Here is a 20,210-nt window from a genome sequence, read left to right as displayed (position 1 = left end):
GCAATTTCAAGTTCCTGGGTGTCAATATTTCTGAGTACCTGTCCTGGACCCAACACATCAGTGCAGCTACAAAGAAGGCATGACAGCAACTATATTTCATTAGGAGTTTAAGAAGATTTGGTATGTCATGAAAGATGTAGTGTGGAGAACATTCTTACTGGCTGCATCACTGCCAGGTGTGGGGGAGGGGGGCACGCCACAAGATCGAAATAAGCTGCAGAAAGTTGTGAACCCAGTCAGCTCCATTATGGGCACTAGCCTCCCCAGTATCCAGGACATCTTCAAGGAGTGATACCTCAAAAGTTGGCATCCATCATTAAGGAGCCCCATCACCCAGGACATGCCCTCTTCTCATTGCTACCATCAGGGAGGAGGTATAGGAGCCTGAAGACACAAACTCAATGATTCCGCAATAGCTTCTGCCCCTCAGATTTATGAATGGATATTGAACGCATAAACACTCAGATTTATGAATGGATATTGAATGCATAAACACTACTTCACTATTTTTTTCTCTTTTTGTACTACTCATTTAACTATATTTTTACTGTATTTTAGAGTTTTTATTGTGTATTGCAATGTACTGCTGCTACAAAACAAAATTCCACAACTTATGTCCATGATATTAAATCTGATTATTCTTGCTGAATTTCAGTGACTTTAGACTCATGCAACTCATTCCGTCTTCATTGGTCAGTGTCCTTATCTCTGTATTAAATCCTGGTGAACCTCCTGTGTACAACCTCCAAAACCAGGATATCTTTGCTCAAGCAGGGAGACCAGAATTGCATGCAGTATTTCAGATGCTGCCTCAAAGATTTTAAGAAGGGTAGGGGGCAGCAGAAAGGAATCTATAGAACTGTTAGCCTGACATCAATGTTGTTGGAAGTTGTTGGAATCGATTGTTACGGATGAGATTACAGAGTACCTGGAGGCACATGACAAGATAGGCCAAAGCCAGCATGGTTTCCTGAAAGGAAAATCCTGCCTGACGAACCCACTGGAATTCTTTGAGGAAATTACAAGCAGGGTAAACAAAGGAGATGCGGTAGATGTAGTGTACTTGGATTTTCAGAAGGCCTTTGACAAGATGCCGCTCACGAGGATGCTTAGCAAGATAAGAGCCCATGCACGGGTGATCGGCAGAAAATAGAGAGTGGGAATAAAGGGATCCTTTAAAAGGATTCTAGCTGGCTGCCGGTTACCAGCGGAATTCTGCACGGGCCGGTGTTGGGACCACTGCTTTTTGTGATGTATGTTATGATTTGGACTATGGGATTAATAGATTTGTGGCAAAATTTGCTGATGATACAAAAGTAGGTGAAGGAGTGGGTAGTGTTGAGGAAACAGAAAGCCTGCAGAGAGTCTTAGATAGTTTAGGGGAATGGGCAAAGAAGTGGTAGCTGAAATACAATGTTGGAAAGCACTTTGGTGGAAGAAGTAAATGGGCAGACTATTATTTAGATGGGGAGATAATTCAAAATGCAGAGATGCAAAGGAACTTGGGAGGCTTTGTGCAAGATAGCCTAAAGGTTAACCACCAGGTTGAGTCGGTGGTGAAGAAGGCGAATGCAATGTTGGCATTCATTTCTAAAGGTATAGAATATAAGAGCAGCGATGCGATGTTGAGGCTCTATAAGGCACTCGTGGGACCACACTTGGAGTATTGTGTGCAAATTTGGGCTCCTTGTTTTAGAAAGGATATACTGACATTGGAGAGGGTTCAGAGAAGATTCACAAGAATGATTCCAGGAAAGAAAGGGTTACTGTATAAGGAATGTCTGGCAGCTCTTGAGCTGTATTCCTTGGACTTCAGGAGAATGATGAGGGATCCCATAAAAACATTCCAAATGTTAGAAGGCCTGAACAGATTAGATATGGCAAAATTATTTCCCATGGTAGGGGATTCTTGGACAAGAGGGAATGACCCCAAGGTTGAAGGATGTCTATTTAGAACAGAGATGAGGAGAATTGCTTTATTCAGAGGGTGTTAAATCTGTGGAATTTGTTGCTATGAGCAGTTGTGGAGGCCAGGTCACTGGGTGTGTTTAAGGCAGAGCTAGATAGGCTTTTGATTAGCTGGGGCATCAAAGGGTATGGGGAGAAGGCAGGGGAGTGGGGATGACTGGAAGAATTGGATCAGCCCATGATTGAATGGTGGAGCAGACTTGATGGGCTGAATGGCCTACTTCTGCTCCTATATATTATGGTCTTATGGTCTAAGTATCCAGTACAGTTGCAGCATAATCTCCATGCTCTTAAATTCAATTTTATGCACAAGCACTCCCAGAGCCCTCTCACAGTGCATGCTGCAATCTTTTTTCTCTCTGTAGACTCTCCACATCTTCTGCACAATCTGCTTTTCCAGTTGGTTAGTATTGTTAGCCAACTTAGATATGTTATATTTGGTCCACTCTTCCAAGCTGTTAATGCACAGTATATCATGAACAGTTGTGCACCTAGCACCAACCCTGCGACACTCCGCTCACTACTGTCTACCTACCAGAGAAACCCCATTTATTCCCAATCCAGGCAAGTCTTCTATCGTGCCTGTGATCTGAGTCACCAGTGAGACACTGGAGTTGCTGCTATTCTCCTGGAGACCATCCTGGTAGAGCCTCCCAAACGCAAAGTAAACACATATTTATCACGGGTCAATTTCATTGACCATAGCCACTTACATGTATTAGGAATTTTCTGGGGTGTGTTGGCACTACATACAACAAAAATAGGAACATCCAACAATGTCAAAGAATTGTATAAAAATAAAGACAGAGATACAGATATGAAATAAAATGTGCATAAGTACAGAAATACCAGCATGTATTTACAATGCAAACAGCAGTATAAACAGTAGTTTAAAGTGCTTACAGTGGAGTACAGTGACTGAGGTAATAGAAAGGGTGGTAGAGGGGTTTAACTAAAGTAGTAGAAATTGGTATGATGGCATGGCATGAAGTTTTTGTTTTAATAGTTCCATTGTGTTTTCCAGAAGGGAGCTTTTAGAAAAGACAGTTTGCTGGGGGGTTGGGGGTAGTGTCCACAATGAATGTTCCTAACCCAGACACATACAAGTATTGGAGTGTTGGTAGACTGTAGCTGATGACCTTTTCTGCTGTCCTGACAGTTCACTGTAGTTTACGTACATTGTGAGAGGATGACGTACCAAACCAGATGGTAATGGCCGACGTGAGGACGCTGTCTATGATGACAGTGCAGAATTGCACCAGTATGTTGTGGGGAAGATGAAATTTTACCAACTGTGGCAAGAAGTACATCTCTGCCGAGCCTTTCTGTTAATGAAGGAGATACGGTTCTGCCACATGAGGTCCTGCGAAATAATAATACCCAGGAACCCAAACTTGAAGACAATTCATCCTATCTCTGCTCTCATGATTTTACATACAGTAGCTCCTTGAGATCACCCCCTCATTCTACTATATTCTTAAGCAGTAAACACCCAGCTTGTCTAACCTCTCCCTTTAACTACATCTCCTGCGTTTTGGCAATATTCTCGCAATTTCTGTTTTGTACTCTTTCCAACTTAATCACAACCTTCCTCTAACAGAGTAATCAAAACTGAACACAATATTCAAAGTGTGGCTTCATCAACATCCTGTACAATCACAACATAACCTGACTGATGAAGGTCACCATTTCAAAGCCTTCATCATTGTTCTATCTACCGGTGACTCTATTGTAAGGAAGAGACAGCTTCCATATGGCAGAAACCACACAGGTTCAGAAATGGCAGGTCTTACTTGACAAACTTACTGGAATTGTTTTTAGAATATAACAAGTGCATTGGATACAGGGAAACAGATGGATTTTGTATACTTGGATTTCCATAAGGTGCTCGAAAAGGTGATGTAAAGAAGTGTTGGGGATTATTCCTGAACCTTAATTCAGGAATTGAGGTTAAACTACAAAAAGATCAGGAATTAAAATTAACCCAAACTTCCTGTCAGAGGAAGTGGTTGAGGCAGAATGTTATGCACTTGGTGTATGGATTGACAAGAGTTTAGAGAGAGATAAGCCAAATGCTGGGAAATGAGATAAATTTGTTAGGCATGTACAAGTGTAGTCCAAGGGGCCTGTTTCTAAGCTGTACAACTCTATGACCCTATTACAAGGAGGTCTAAAGGAACCCTCACGAAAGTTTGGAAGGTAAAGCTGGGAGGTTACCAAATCTGAGAGAACCATTAAAGAAAATTTGAAAAAGTTTCCAGTCTGCATATGAGATTACACAGCTTTAATAGACCTTTTTATTGTCCAACAAACCTGAGAGTTGAGGATCATTAATCACATCATATGCATTACCCTTGACTTTATTTATTTTTAATCTAAATAGCTGGTGGCAGAAAATGAATACAACTCTGGGAAATTTTCCGTCACTCTCGATTGCTGGTGGATAAAGCTACAATAACAAATTGTTTCATTTTTCAGTAAGGATGAGAGAGGCATTTTGCAAAAGTTTCAGGAAATGTCATGTCTATTAAAAAAAATTTAAATGTCGTTATTTTCTATAAAATGTACACTGTACACCAGATAATGATAAAACAATTATTAATAAATAAATCTGTTTATGAATTTTCAGGCCATAAATTTGAATACATTTATGGAAATTACTCAGAGTAAAGCATTTGAATGGAAGCGAATAAAGATGCTGAACTGTTCAAAAATTCACTGAACATTATATTAATTCCAAAATTCAGGTGCTGTTTCCAATCTTTGCTATCTACGTTTACCCAAAATTAAATATCAACATGGCAAAATTTACAAGTTAGCTACAGCAAAGGAAAAGTCATTCTAACCAACAGGGAACACTTTTTTTTCTGTAACATAGTCTATATTCCTCATATATGTATGTGACATATATGCTACTGTCTTTGTTAGTAAATCCCATGTTGGTAAATTTCCTTATTGCCACTTGTATTGGTGACTATGTTACATTCTGGTTCTCATTTCTGATCTTGTCCACAAATGGAATGTTTAACTTACTTCATAAACAATTTGAAAATCAGATCTATTTTAGTCTTCTGATAAAAATATTTATTGATTGCACTAAAGAAGCATGAAAAGCTCCATAAGACATGGGAGCAGAATTAGGCCATTCAGCCCATCATGTCTGCTCTGCCATTTAATCATGGCTGATCTTGGATTCCACTCAACCCCATACACCTGCCTTCTCGCCATATCTTTTGATGCCCTGACTGACCAGGAAACCATCAACTTTTGCCTTAAATGTACCCACAGCCTTGGCTTCCACTACAGTCAGTGGCAGGACATTCCACAGGTCCACCACTCTCTGGCTAAAAAAAAAATTCCTCCTTACTACTGTTCAAAAGGGTCGCCCCTTAGTTTTCAGGCTGTGCCCTCTGGTTCTGGATAGCCCTACCAAAGGAAACGTCCTCTCCACATCCACCTTATCTAGTCCTTTTCAACATCTGGTTGGTTCCATTTGCCACAGGAGGTGAGTTTGGTAGCTTTAACTTTGACTCCTAGTACATCTTAAAGGTAACAGAAATGGGAAGTACTCCAAAGCCTGGGTTCTGTTTATATATTATAAGTGTATGTAGTGAATAAATGCCTCGCATTGCAATTATTTGTAGCTAAGTGACATTGTAAAGAGTCTTTTCTGGATAAGTAATATTTCAGTAATGAAATATTGAATTGTGCTGTAATGTAGTGCATAAGTTGTAAGTACATCAGAAATGGTATTGTTATTAAAGAACAATTCTATTGTACCGTCACGTGCTACATTTTTGATCAATTCATCTTGTGTTGAAGGAATAAATTGAATCAATTAGTCCTTAAGCAGTGAGTGGATGAAGAACGCTTGTTATTTAAAATTATCTATATTCTAGCACATTTGAACAAATCTCAATTCGTCCGAACATTTTGTAAACTTGTACTGAATAGCTGAAAGAATACTTGCCCACCACAATGCTATCTAGATATCAAGAGGGTGAAAAGATTAGGGATGCGCAGATTGCAAACCATTGCTTTAGACCAGCTATATTTATTCATTCGTAGTACGTGATCATTGCTGTCAAAACAAGCGTTTGTGGGCCATCCATAATTATTCTTGACAAGCTGGTATGGAACTGCCTTCTTGAATCTCTGCAGCGCGTTTGGTTGTGGTGTGGCACAACTCGGTCGCTGGTACTGTATGACTATTCCAGAGGGCAGCGTGCATCCTTCTCTCCAAGCGAGGGCATCCTTCTCTCCAAGGTTCTGGTCTCTACCAGCCCCTCCTCTGCATAAAATAATCCGGACTGCGTCCATGCCACCCACAGGAGAAAACCCGAAACTCTCAAGCAAATTAATCAACCGCAGTAAACGGCAGGCTGCAGAAATTATTCTTTTATTTTCCAGTCTCATAATGCAGAAAATAATTTTTGTTCAACAAACTGCAACTGTCCTTTAATAGAAACGCTTATTTCTTTTTTTTTTATTTGCGGCGTTCTGTTCATTAATCCTGTCACATCAAATGTTACATCAGACTTTTAAAGCCCGTTCCTTTATTGTGAGTGATTTAATTGCTATTTACCGAGTCGCACTTGATCTGCCTATGACGTGTACGTCATTGCATTTCGACCAGTCCCATTAGCTGACATGACGTTTACAGGACTATTTTTTCACTGAGATCCTGAATATCTGGTAATAGATTGAGCTTTGAGGAGCCCGAGACCACGTACTTCGCGTTGCTCACGGGCTGACTTGTTTTCCTTTTCTCGCGGGGAATGATGTCATTTGGCAGAGTAACTCTTCGCATCACCACCATCCAGGGACCCTGCAACTGAAAGCGGTGCTGTGCGCAGGGAGTGGTGAAAGAGGTCAAGCCTTGGCTTTGGCAGAAGGTGAAATATGGACCAAAGTGCCACCGCCAACACTGCCAACAGCCGAGCCGAAAATGAATGCAAAAGTAACTCTGCGGAGGACGAACTTAATCTGTTCAGGACCTGCGTGGTTTGTAAAAAGGATCTTACAAATCGCGAGCCAAGATTGCTGCCTTGTCTTCATTCGTTCTGCAAAGATTGTGTGCCGGCTGGGATCCGCAGCCTCACTCCTACAACTGCAGCTTTCCCGGAGGACTGTAATGGGGAAGGTAATGGGTTAAAGACATTGCTATTAACTCTAACATTTCCTTCGAGACGTACACACAGCGTTTGCCCACACCTGCCCGCTCGGCCCCAAAGACTTGAACGTCTCCGTTTCCATTTTGCAAACAAATCAGCACAACACACCTGCACTTAAAGAGACAGGGTTGACTTTTCCTTCTAGGCTTACGATAGGCACTCTGTTAAGTGACAGTCGGATTTATTTGTAGACACAAAGCAGTAATTCCATAGCGGTGCTCCTAATCATTTTGCTCATCTTGTAGTATATTTGTCACACTTGCTGAGTATATATCCTTCGGAGAAAGGACAAATCCTCTAATTTCTGTAACGGTATGGTCAGTTTTAGGTAGCGATTATTTTTCTCTTTATGATTCTATGTCCCTGAAATGAGAGAGAACCTCACTTTTAAAAAAAATCTCTAGGACAATCTAAAGACACTAAATATATTGGAAATTCTCTTTCACTCCCCTCCCCAATATTTGTTCAAGTGACTTTTTAAGTTGATGCTTGATCTGCGAGTAGTCCTTCAACATTTCTAGAAAAGTTTGGTGTTTGTAACCAACTTAATTGGTATCTACAGTTTGTTTTGTACCGCAGCTCCTTATTTTAATAAAATGAATTCCTGCATTCCAAAAGAGGCGAGTTTGCAGTAGAAGGTTGGTGGGAGGGAGTCAGGTCATTGTTAATATATCATGTAATGAAATGTATGTCTTTTACAAAGGTAGGTTAACTGAGTGAGCAAAGATTGACTAATAAACGGAGAAATAATATAGGGAAATGGAACTTGTCCATTTGGCAGGAAAAATAAAGAAGCTTGTCTAAGGGCAAGAGATTCCAGAGCTGTGCAATGAAGAGGCACTTGTAGATGTTTATGATACTCAAAAGGTTAGGATGCAGATATAGCAAATCATGAGGGAAAACTAACATTATTATGTGGAGCTATAATTTGACTGCATCTCTATTATTTAAGGGTAGATGCTAATATGTTGAAAGGATTTCAGGATGGGTGCATTAAACTAATACATGGAATTCTGGGTTGCCTGAGGCAGATTTGGATGGGCTAGGCCTGCATCTGTGCTTTAGATGAGTGAGAGATCTTCAATGAAACGCATGTTTAAAAACAAAATCCAAAGGGATCTTGACAAGGTGAATATGGAGAGAATTTTTTTTTAAATGTGTGAACAATCTAGAGCAAATATTGCTGTTTAAAACAAAAATAAGGTGGTTACTCATTTGAAATGGAGATCAGATGATTTGTATTCCTTTGAGCATCATGAATATTTGAAGCTCATTTCCTCAAAGTATTGTCTTGGAATATTTTTAAGATGGATGGAAAGATACTTGAGCAAGTTGGTGGGGGGTGGGTGGGTGTAAAAGAGGAGTGTGGAATTGTGGTTAATATCTGATTAGCTGCTAAGTGTAGGCTATTTGCATGAATCCTCCTAATAAACAGCATGGCAGATATTGAATGATTTTAATTTTTGAAAGGGATATTTGAAGAACTGTACCATCTCCAACCCAAGAGTTGTAGATGCTGGATCATTACGAATATTCAAGGCTGAAATATCTTCAGCAACTTTCCCTCTTATTTTTACAGCTGCACTGATCAACCATTGCTCTGAGCAGGAAATTTTTAAATGGCCTGTAAACTGCATGGCACTTTAAATGTTTTTTTGTAATATGCATACTATGAATATTTAGAGTGAAGACTGAAAAATCATGTATTTGAGTCTATTTATTGAAGGGTATAATGAGCTACAGGACAACAAAGAAAATCTTTAATTTTGTAGTCATTTTCTACCTGTATTAATGTCCAGCTGCTTGGCAACAAAGGTTATGTGTTACTGTGTGCCAGTGCATCCGCACAGCCTAGAGGGAACCTTGCTCTATGACTATGAGATTAGAGGACTATGGTGATCAGTTAAGAAAATAGATTTGATATCAAAGATCAAACTATGATACTGAATGGCAGCACAGGCTCAGACGTTCCTGTTTCTTAAGTGACTAATAAATAGCATGAGATTTCTTTTAAGCTTCCTTTAAAAAGTAAAAACATGATTTGTGAAAACAGGAGCCTAGTTGTTTACTTGCAAATTGCCAGCTCTGATGTTTCAAAAACCTTCTGAATAGCTTTGTAAAACTAAAAGCCTTAATGTATTGTCCTCACGTTTGGAGTTGATGGAAATTTCTTCTTTCAAGTGACTTGGATGTTAATTTAGTGATGACTTGGGTGTGTAATTTTAATTAATTTGTAATAAAGGACTTAGATGTATAATTTTGTGCTGAGGTTAAATGTTTATGAAGAGACAAGTTTAAGCTATTAGGCTTGAACTTTCAAATATGAAAATGAAAGCAACCTATGAAATGAGATTCTATGAAGTTCTTTTAAAGAAGACCAGGATACTTATTATAACATAACAGAAATGCAATTGAAAATTTGCATCTAATCATCGATCACCTAACTCCATGACACCAGTTCAATTTTAATGAACCTCATTGGGGTTGTGTCCTCCAATATGCCACATTTTTTTGATTAGTATTATTTTTTGTTATAACTCAATTGGACACTTAATTTTAGGATATAGTTACAATTAGATTTGGTCACTGCATAGATTTAATTTGTGAAGTTTTATAAATTGTCACAGAGCACAAAGGTTAGTTACCAGAACCTTTTTGCCGATACTGGATTTTTTGTTGTGTTACTTTTATAGATACTTGAATTTAAACAAGAATGATTTTTGTCAATTTCTTTGGGCTTCTTAAATGGAAATTAAACAATCTTTGTCCTAATAATGAGAGTTCTAATACCTTCTGTACTTAAGTGGTCTTACAATATTGCTCAGGGTCGTTGTCAATCTGCAGTTTTTAAATCTATTCCTGAACTTGTAACCATCTCTTCAATGAAAGTATTGCAGTTAATACAATCAGTGTTAGTCACTTAAGTTCTGGTTGTGGGTTATAGATCAGTTACTAATGATCGCTGCAATCGTATGTTGTGTAATAACCCAGATCTTCTTAGGCAGCTTAATGGAAAGGAACCCTAAGGAGACAGTGATCATAATGATTGAATTCATATTGCAACTTGAGAGGGAGAAGCACAAGTCAGATGCATTAGTGTGGCAGTAGATTAAAGGGAGTTTCAGAGGCATGAGAGAGGAGCTTGCCCAGGTGGATTGGAGGAGAATACTGGCAGGGATAACAGCAGAGTAAAGCTGGCTGAAGTTTCTGGAAATAGTTCACAAGGCACAGGATAGATATGTCCCACAGAGGAAGAAGTTCTCAAATGACAGGGGTAGGCAGCCATAGCTGACAATGGAAGTTAATGACTGCACAAAAGCCAAGGAATGGCCATATAAGGTAGTAAAAGTGAGTGGGAAGTTGGCTGATTGGGATGCTTTTAAAATCCAGCAAAAGACAACTAAAGCTATAAGAAGGAAAAAGATGAAATATGAGGGCAAACTAGCCAATAATATAAAGCAGGGTACTAAAAGTTGTTCAGTTATATAAAGAGTAAAAGGGAGGTGAGAGTTGATATTGGACCACTGGAAAATGATGCTGGTGAGGTAGTAATGGGAGATTAAGAAATGGCAGATGAACTTAATGGGTACTTTGCATCAGTCTGCACTGTGGAAGACACCAGCAGTGTGCCAGAGGTCCGTGAGTGTCGGGGAGCAGGAATGAGTGACATTGCATTGCAAAGGCACTCGGGCAAACTCAAAGGTCTTAAGGGAGATAAGTCACCTGGGCCAGGTGGACTACATCCCAGAGCCCTGAGAGGAGTTGCTAAAGAGATGATGGATGCATTGGTCTTGATCATTCATCTTGATCACTTGATTCTGGCATGGACCTGGGACTGGAAGATTGTAAATGTCACTCTGCACTTAAGAAGGGAGGAAGACAAAAGAAAGGAAATTATAGGCCAGTTAACCTAACCTCAGTGGTTGGGTTAAGTGTTTTGGAGTCTATTATTAAGGATGAGGTTTTGAGGTACTTGGAGACTGATAAAATAAGTCAATGTCAACATTCTCTCAAGGGAAATCTTGCCTGACAAATCTATTAGAATTCTTTGAGGAAATAACAAGCAGGGTGATCAAAGGAGAGGGTGTGGATGTCATTTACTTGAACTTTCAGAAGGCATTTGATAAGGTGCCACCACATGAGGTTACTTAACAAGATAAAATCCTGTGGTGTTACAGGAAAGATACTGGCATGGATAGCGGAATGGCTGACAGGCAGGAGGCAGTGAGTGGGAATAAAGAGAGCCTTTTCTGGTTGGCTGCTAGTGGTGTTCCTCGGCTGGAACTGCTACTTTTCACATTTTGTCAATGATTTGGATAATGGAATTGATAGCTTTATGGCAAAGTTTGCGGACGATGTGAAGATAGATGGAGGAGTAGGTAGTGCTGAGGAAGCAATGCAATTGCAGAAGGACTTGGACAAGTTGGAAGAATGGGCAAACAGTGCAAGATGGAATATAGTGTTGGGAAATGTATGATGCATTTTGGTAAAAGGAGCAATCGTGTGGACTATTATCTAAATGGGGAGAAGTTTCAGACATCAGTGGTACAGAGGGACTTGGGAGTCCTCATGCAAGACTCCCAGAAGGTTAATTTACAGGTTGAGTCTATGGTAACGAAGGCAAATGCAATGTTGGGATTTATTTCCAGGGGAATAGATTATAAAAGGAAGGAGATAATGCTGAGGCTTTGTAAGACAAGTCAGGCAACACTTGGAGTATTGTCAATAGTTTTGGTCCCCATATCTCAGAAAGGAATTGTTGTCATTGGAGAGAGTCCAGAGGATGTTCGAGGATAATTCTGGGTATGAAGGGGTTAACATATGAGGAACGTTTGGCAGCTTTGGGCCTGTACTCAGGAGTTTAGAAGGATGCTTGGGGATATCATTGAAACCTACTGCATGTTGAAAGGACTAGGTAGGGTGGATGTGGAGAGGATGTTTCCTGTTGTGGGGGTATCCAGAACCAGAAGGCACAGCTTCAAAATCAAGGGGTGAGCTTTTGGAACAGGTGAGGAAGATTTTTTTTAGCTGGAGAGTGGTGAATCTGTGGAATGCTCTGCAGTTGAGGCCAAGTGTCTGGGTATATTTAAGGTGGAAGTTGATCATTTTCTGATTGGTCAGGTCATCAAAGGATATGTTGAGAAGGCAGGCGTATGGTGTTCAGTGGTGTCCAGGATCAGCCATGATGGAATGGCCGAGTAGACTCAATGGGCTGAATGGCCTAATTCTGCTCCTATGTCTTATGGTCTTTTGTTTGATCAACTTTGATAGTACTTTATAAAATAGCTAGATGCATTGAACCATATTTTGCTGACAACATCATTATCTTAATGAAGTAGCTTAATTTTATAAATTGTGAAGGCATTTATGGATAGTTAAATCTAAAACTTGACATTATCCTCTGCTATGATTGCAAAATCCCAGCCAGTGTCTTGTGGAATTGTTGTACGCCCATGCTAAAGTGAAGTAAATTGCACCAGAGATACTTTGTCTTGTTCAATTCATTTCTTTTAATAATCTAATAAATGCTAATTATTGTCAACAATTGTTATCACTAAAAATTGCATAATGTGAAGTGTTGTTAATTCTCAGAAGGCTTAATATTTTTTAACATTTTTGCCTTTCCCTTCACCATCTCATCCTTTATCAGACGCAAAGGAAAGTGTTGCTGCAAGTGCTGACTCTCCTTCCCAATATGTCCTCTTCTCATTGTATGCCTGATTTCATCTCCTCATTCTTTCATTTGACCCAATTGCTGGTGGAATAAATGAATGTTTGGGATGCTGTCGAGCAGGCTGTTTTGGATGGGATGAACTTTGTAAGTCATTGGATCTGTACTCATCAAGCAAGTTGGAAATATGCCATTGTATTTATGATTGTGCCTTACAGATGATAAATAGGTTGTCTTCTTGGAGTTGGTCATTGCATAGTGTGAATATTGCCACTTATCAGTTTAGTCCTGAATATTATATAATACAGGTCATATTGTATGTCATCAGCTAGTTTTTATATAAAGAGTTGTGATTAGAATTAAAGCAGTCATAAGTAATTATTCCCTTTTTGACTTGTTGATAGAAGCTTAATAATGATACAGCTATAGATTATTCTGACCAGGACATTGTTCTGAGGAACTGAGTTTTATATTAAAATATAAAATAAAGATAAATTTCATTTGCTGAGTAGTTGTTTAAAGTTTGCGCAAGTGAAACAATGTTCTAGTAAAATAGAGACCAGTGATTTCAGTACACATTTATGCTCATTTTTTTCCTTGAATTACTGACATCTGACTAAACCATGCTATGAGACTGATTTGGTCATTGAAAGTGCCAAATAGTGTGAATGGCAGTCGATGACTCTAACATTTGGAAGCATCCAAAAACTAGGACAAAGCAAATAAGTTTATTGAATATTTTTGAGAAATATACAATTTAAATTCCAGGTAGAAAATAAACTTCCCGAAACTGCTCATTCTATTTAAGTGCAGTAAACATTCTCCTTGTTCAAATATATTGAGCCAATGTAACAAAATAAACAAGAAACTACTTTATAAGAATTGATCATGTGTATTTCTGCTTATTATGATTATATCTTCAAAAACAATTTCTGTTTACTGAATGAAAATTGGTTTCCAAACTTTAGAAGGGCACCATCAGCAGTGTGGTGCAAATTAAGTGACAAAAATGCAGTTATTTTGCAGCTTAATTGGTAACCAAATTTCTTGCAAATAGGGAACAAAAACATCTGAAATTTCCGAGAAGACACGAGTGGGGTGGAGGAGGGGGATTGAAAGCCAGAAGCACGAGATACATGGCTGGAATGGCAGATTATTTGAAATGATTAAGTACCTTGTTGAAACCTGAAGGCTGTATAGTGCCAAGTCTGAAAGTGCACTGCTGCTTCTTGAGCTACAGTGGAGTACTGCAGAAAACTACGGTCAGGTATCAGTGGGACAATAATTAATGTGATTGAACAGAAGTGTTCTGCAAAGTAGTTGCCCAGGTTGCCTTGTCTCCCTGATAAACGAATAGGAAATGCAACACTTGTTTTTTTTACCTTTCCCTTTGTGTAGGCCCATTACACACTTTGCACAGAGCACTGATTCCCCCCCTCTTTTTTTAAAGAACTACTTCTGATTTAGATAACCACTTGGCGTTTTCCCCTACCACATTGGTGAAACCAGATTAAGAGACTTCTGAAAGGCACCTCCATTCAATTCACACGGGTGAACCTGGGCTTCTTCTCATCCCATCTCACTCTGACTCTGTGCCTGTACTTGACAGAAGCTGAATTCAAACTTTGGGAACAACAAACTAAGCTGACCACTACCATCTGATTGCAAATTTGAAATCAACAATTGCAAGTAATCAACTACTCCTACCTTGTATGGTGCAGACTCTTTGGCCCACAATGTTGTGCTGAACTAAATTAGTAATGCCTAATTTCACTAATCCTGTTTTCCTGCACATGTTCACATTCAGTTTTCTAGCTGTTGTGAAAGGAATGAAGCCCACAACATTTATACCTTCCCCAGTTCTACTGTTTATTATTCATTAGCTTTTATCATCCCTTTTTATAGCACCCTCGTTATAGAACACAAAAACAGGCCCTTTGACCTATCTAGTCTGTGCCTAGTTCTATCAACTTGCACCCACCTGGACCACAGCCCTCCCATCCATGTACCTATACAAATTTCTCAAAATTTTCAAAACCTGCATCCATCACTTGTGCCGGCATTCGTTCCACACGCCCACGACCCTCTGAGTGAAGAAGTTAATTTTCATTCCTCTTAAACATTTCACCTTTGACCCCGAGACTAGTTGTAGTCTCACTGAACTTCAGGGTAAATGCAAGCAGGCTTTTTCCAATCTATGCCCCTCATAATTTTGTATACCTATCAAATCTCTCCTCACCTATATTTTAGGGAATAAATTCCTAAACTATTCATCCTTTCCCTAATAACTCAGGTCCTTAAGTCCCAACAACATCCTTGTAAATTTTTTCTGCTTTCTTTTAATCTTATTTACATCTTTCTTGTAGGTAACTGACTGAAACTACTAAAACTACACACAACACTCATCAATGTCTTTTAAAATTTCAACGTAACAGCTCAACTCCTGTATTAAATAGATTGATTTATGAAACCAGTGTGCTAAAAGCTTTCTTTGCAGTCCTATCAACCTGTGATGGCACTTTCAAGGAATTGTGGATCTCTATTCCAAGATTCCTTTGTTCTACCGCACTCCTCGATGCCCTACCGCTCACGGTGTAAGACCTAAGTCCTCCCAAACTTCAACACCTCACAATTGTCAGCATTGAATTCCATCTGCCATTTTTCCAGCTGGTCCAGATCGCACTGAAACCTCAATAATCTTCCTCGCTGTCCACTACACCCCCAATTTTGTTGTCAGATGCAAAATTGCTGATCCAGTTTATCAAAGTTCAAAGTAAATTTATTATCAAAGTATACATTTTTACCATGTACAAGCCTGAGATTCTTCCCATGCATTCACAGTAAATGGCATGATGAATATTCATTTCATAATGTTTTGCTAACCTTGCTTTCTACAGATGCCACTAGAGATATATTCACTCGATTATAATCCCTGCTCTTGATTATAAAAGGAATTTTTTTAATATCAGAAACTGAGTTTGTGCCACGAGTTGCAAATGCATCCTTTAGAGAATCATACGTCATAAATTGCAAAGGCTAAAACCTTAGAATTGTCTCTAAAACAAGTAAATAAACCAGAACCTGCCTTGATGTGTACTGACTAATTATGTTAGGAATGCAGTAGAGTGAGATCTTTCCATCTGGTCAAGTACACATTTGTTCATGTGGAAGAATATTCATGAATTTATTATTGACAGATTATTAGTACAGGTGTTACACATCCCAGGACGTACTGCATGTCTGGTACACAGCTATGGTAATAAACTAAGTAATAAACAAGTAAGACTAGATGTCGGGATGGACCTTGCTACAGGAAAGGAGGCCAGGGTAAGTAATAAATAAAAATAACAAGAATAATGTTTTAATAATTCTTCTCCATACTACTAAACCCAATTCAAAAGGTTCTCCACACGGTACAAATATGAAGCTGATGGTGAAGGTAAAGTTTGGATGTGCCACCCTTTTTTTTAAAAAAAAAGCAAATACCTCATGCCCACAAGTTGGAGGCATTGATTCATGAAGGCCACCAGCAATTCAGACACAGTCATGATGGCGGACAAGTCACTTGTGTAAAATTAGCCTTATTATATTAGTGGCTTTACATGTTGAGTGATTGTAAGCCATTCATTGCAAATTGTAAAGAATATCTGGCCTATAATAAAGAAGCAGTCACAAGACCTCCTCCTATAAGACAGACAATACTAACTGTACTAATATAGGTGTGGAAAATTGATTTTATAGATATGTTTCTACATTCTAAGGCAACTCACCTTATTGGAAACCTAATGGGTATATTCTTGTGATAATTGATCTTTGTACCGGATATACATGGTTAGTCTCCATGGCTCCCTGTAGTGGGATGGCAACTACCACAGCATTTCAAAAATCCATATTCCCACAAGCTAGCACACCCTCCTGTGTACATGCCGGCCAAGGGTCTTCCTTCAGTGGTTAAGGCTTGAAAGCCATGTGTGAACAAACAGACATGCAAGTGGAGTACAGCACTCCACTTTGGCTGCAATCGAATGACATGGTGGATCAAAGGAATTGAGAGATTATGTGAGGCCTGGTCTACTCCAAAGGGGAAAGTGGGCTACCCTTGTTCCTGAAGTGCAACCATTCGTAAACAAAGTATTAATTGTGAAAGTGGAGTACACAAAAGTGTTACACTTTATTTAATGTACGTTGTCCACTTAAATACACTTCTGATTGCTAACAGGCCAACCGTTGCCTATAACCAATACAACTCTCCTCAAGGAATTGAAAGAGTTTATGTGAATTCAAGAAAAAGCAAAAGCACTTGAGAAGACAGTTTGGAAATAACAAGAAGGGGACTTGGTCCAAAAAAAGAAATTTCATAAACATAATTCTGGCCCTAAATTCTGTCTTGGATAGAAACCACCTTATCTCATTGCCCAGGTTATCAACTGTGGTAATCGAGACTGGGAGGGGAAACAAGGCTGCAAGTAAAATTTCTCCAAAGATAGCATCAGACCTGCCCCAGGATTTATTCCCCCAGAATGTATGGAGTCCTTGTATTAGATTGGTACGTAGGTCCACCATGAAACCCTATATCCTGACAAGAAGGCGGGTGAGATATTTTGAAAAGATAAAACGCATGTTTAGATCTGAAAAGCAACAAAAAAAAATCCTATTCACTTGAGAGAGATCTCATTGATATATTGCCCAGGGATAATACAACCAAAATGTATTTTTGTTGTTTTCAAGAGTAAAACTTCAGGAAGAAACATTGTTTTTCTTGTATTTTGTTTTTAATATTTGTACTTGTAATTATACTGCCCACTTTTGCCTTATTTACCATTTACCTTTTTTTTTAGACAAAGTTGCATTTCTACGTTAATTGTCTGATGTCTTGGACACCCCTAAAACTTAATAACTAGGAGAATATTAGATTGAGTGGGACCTGTGAACAATGATTATTCTAATTTAAGTATCTCTAAATGGTCTTGTGCCTCTTGGTTACATGTGAACTAATAAGCTTGAACCCTTAAATCATGCCTCTGGTCAAGTGGTTGTTCCTGTCCACTTAAACATCCACATTGCAGAGAGAGGCAAAGAATCACTTGTGGAAATAATTGATAACACCCTAACAAAACTAAAAGATTTGATATTGAAGGTAAACTAATAGAACAGGGGTTCCCAACCTGTGGTCTATGGACCCGTCTGTTAATGGTAGGGGTCCATGGCATATAAAATGTCTGGCAATCCCTTGATATGGATCTCTCTACAGTTGAAGAAAAGTATAGACACTTGTGTCATTGAATGATCCCACTTATAGGAACATGACATTGAAACGTTTAGACTAGAAGATGATTTAAAAAAACACTTTTTTATGAAGACTTCTGCATTAGGTAGATATCTTCTTGCACTTTCTCTTTATGTCCAACAAGTAAATGAACAATATTACTATTAAGTCTTTTAGATGTTTGCATTGCTCCAGTTATGGCCACTATTCCACTGATTGTTAAATGTCAGGTAATGTGCCTCTTTTCTACATTTCTGGGTTATTTTCTAAATGGTTCAGCGAAACCCTAGATCCAGGTTTTTGCATGGATGATACGATGAAAAGATGCATAGAAGCAGAAGCTAAGATGAAACAAGAATGTTTTCCTCCCTTGTCAACTGAAATTGTTAAGTCCAATAAGCTTTTTATAGATTTTTAGTGTTACATTCTATTTTATCTTCCCGGATTTCCTAATTACCCTTAATCAATCGTGAATAGTTTGTGAATAATGGTGTGAATAATACAGTACAACAAAATTAGTAGAGAATTATTGATGTCCTTATGAATTAAATTATAATGCAGATAGACTGACTACAAAATGGGGAAACCAGTCTTAACAAATTTTACTGTTGGACACCAGTGATAATGCTGGGCTTTGGCGTTCTACAGATAATATTGCTTCAGAAATAGACAATTTTACATGCACAGTCAAGCCTTGCGGTGTATTCATCAGTCACATAGTGTTATTACCAACAGGAAGAGAGAGAAAACACGCCTTGATAGTGATCACTCTTGTAATAGCACTGATATGACCCCTTGGTTCACTTGAAGGTTGGAAATTTCTGATGTCCAAAGTTGTCCAGGAATACTGCTATCAGAGGATCACTTGCTCTTCAAAGTTGATAAAGGAAATGACTGGGAGTAATTTGATGACTTAATCTGTGTTGTGTATCTCAACACAGAAATGCAAGTCCAGTTTTAAGGAACAATTTAAGTAGATGCAACAAAGAATGTTCTCGAAGGCTTGATATTTGTCAATAGTACTGAGAAGAAATTCAGTTGAATTAAAAGAATAATTTCTTATACATTACCAGATTCACTGAACTGACCCAATCAGATGAGCGAGGTACCTCCTTTCACAAGTTCTCTTTGCAGAATCGTACTGAGCTCCTCACTAGCTGAAACTATAGTGAAGGCCTTTTCATCTCTTACACATTTAGCTTCTGCAGCAGTGAATGCAGTTTCTGGGTGGATTGACACTACTTTAAATTGGGTTACAGATTTTATTCCAGTTTTCCAAAGGACAATTCCCTGAGCCATTGGAATTATTGCTTTTTGTTGTGTTCTTTTTCGTCTTTGTTGGATTCTATAAGGATATAAGTTTGTTGACTTCTTTTTGTATAATGGCTTCACTCCGCAGACTCTGTTAACTCCCATACCAAACCTGTGTAACTGTGGTTTATCTCTCATATGTTTGCTTTGCTGTATGTTACCTCGTACTTGTCTTTTACCCATTCCTCTGATTCACTCTTAACCCTGGAAGAGTGAAGAACAGGGACTAATCTGGTCATGTTATCTTTGCTCCTGTCCCTTTCCTAGTCCTGATTAGCAATGTTGTGTAACAGTGTGGTGGTGGTGAGAAGGGGTGTTGGGATGCCTCTGTCACAAATAGTTGATCTAATAGAAAGATGAGTCACAAACATTATTTTTCACTTATCTATTTGGATGTTGAATATCTACTTTTTAACTGTGTGTGTGCAAATGTGTGTGTGTACAGTATGTGTATGTATATTAAGATTTTGTAAAATGTACTTTATAAATGTATTCATTGCTAATGATGGCTTACTATCATGGTTTACATCTTTGACTTTTAAAGCTACCTGTCTTACCAGATTTTGTGTGTTAACATTATGATGATAAAAGACTTAGGAGGAGGAGGAGGAGAAAGATAGCTACCCCTGAAGAATGCTTTACTTCTGATAACCTTATTCTTTTGTGAATTCTTCAGAAATGGAGATATAATCCTAGAGCCTCTGAGGTCTATAAAGCATATTGCCACAACATAGAACTATTTGCATGTGTTTTGCCTACTGTTTGGGCATAAGCATATTTTGTATATGTAGTACCCTACAAAGTGGCAAGTAGGACCACT

General features: G+C 38.7%; 1 protein-coding gene across 2 annotated transcripts in view; it reads left to right on the top strand.

The window, feature by feature from the left end:
- The first annotated feature begins 6,609 nt into the window (after positions 1 to 6,609).
- Positions 6,610 to 20,210, top strand: part of trim66 (tripartite motif containing 66) — a 176,681-nt gene continuing 163,080 nt past the window's right edge. For both annotated transcript variants that reach the window (XM_059975842.1, XM_059975841.1), the window contains exon 1: positions 6,610 to 7,111. In XM_059975842.1, the coding sequence (XP_059831825.1) occupies positions 6,871 to 7,111 (241 nt within the window). In that variant the 5' untranslated portion in view covers positions 6,610 to 6,870. The remainder of the gene's footprint in view (positions 7,112 to 20,210) is intronic.

Source organism: Hypanus sabinus, chromosome 7 (genome assembly GCF_030144855.1).
Source record: "Hypanus sabinus isolate sHypSab1 chromosome 7, sHypSab1.hap1, whole genome shotgun sequence".
Taxonomy (NCBI): Eukaryota; Metazoa; Chordata; class Chondrichthyes; order Myliobatiformes; family Dasyatidae; genus Hypanus; species Hypanus sabinus.
Note: the sequence above shows the minus strand (reverse complement) of the source record. Positions and strands in the feature narration are given on the sequence as shown.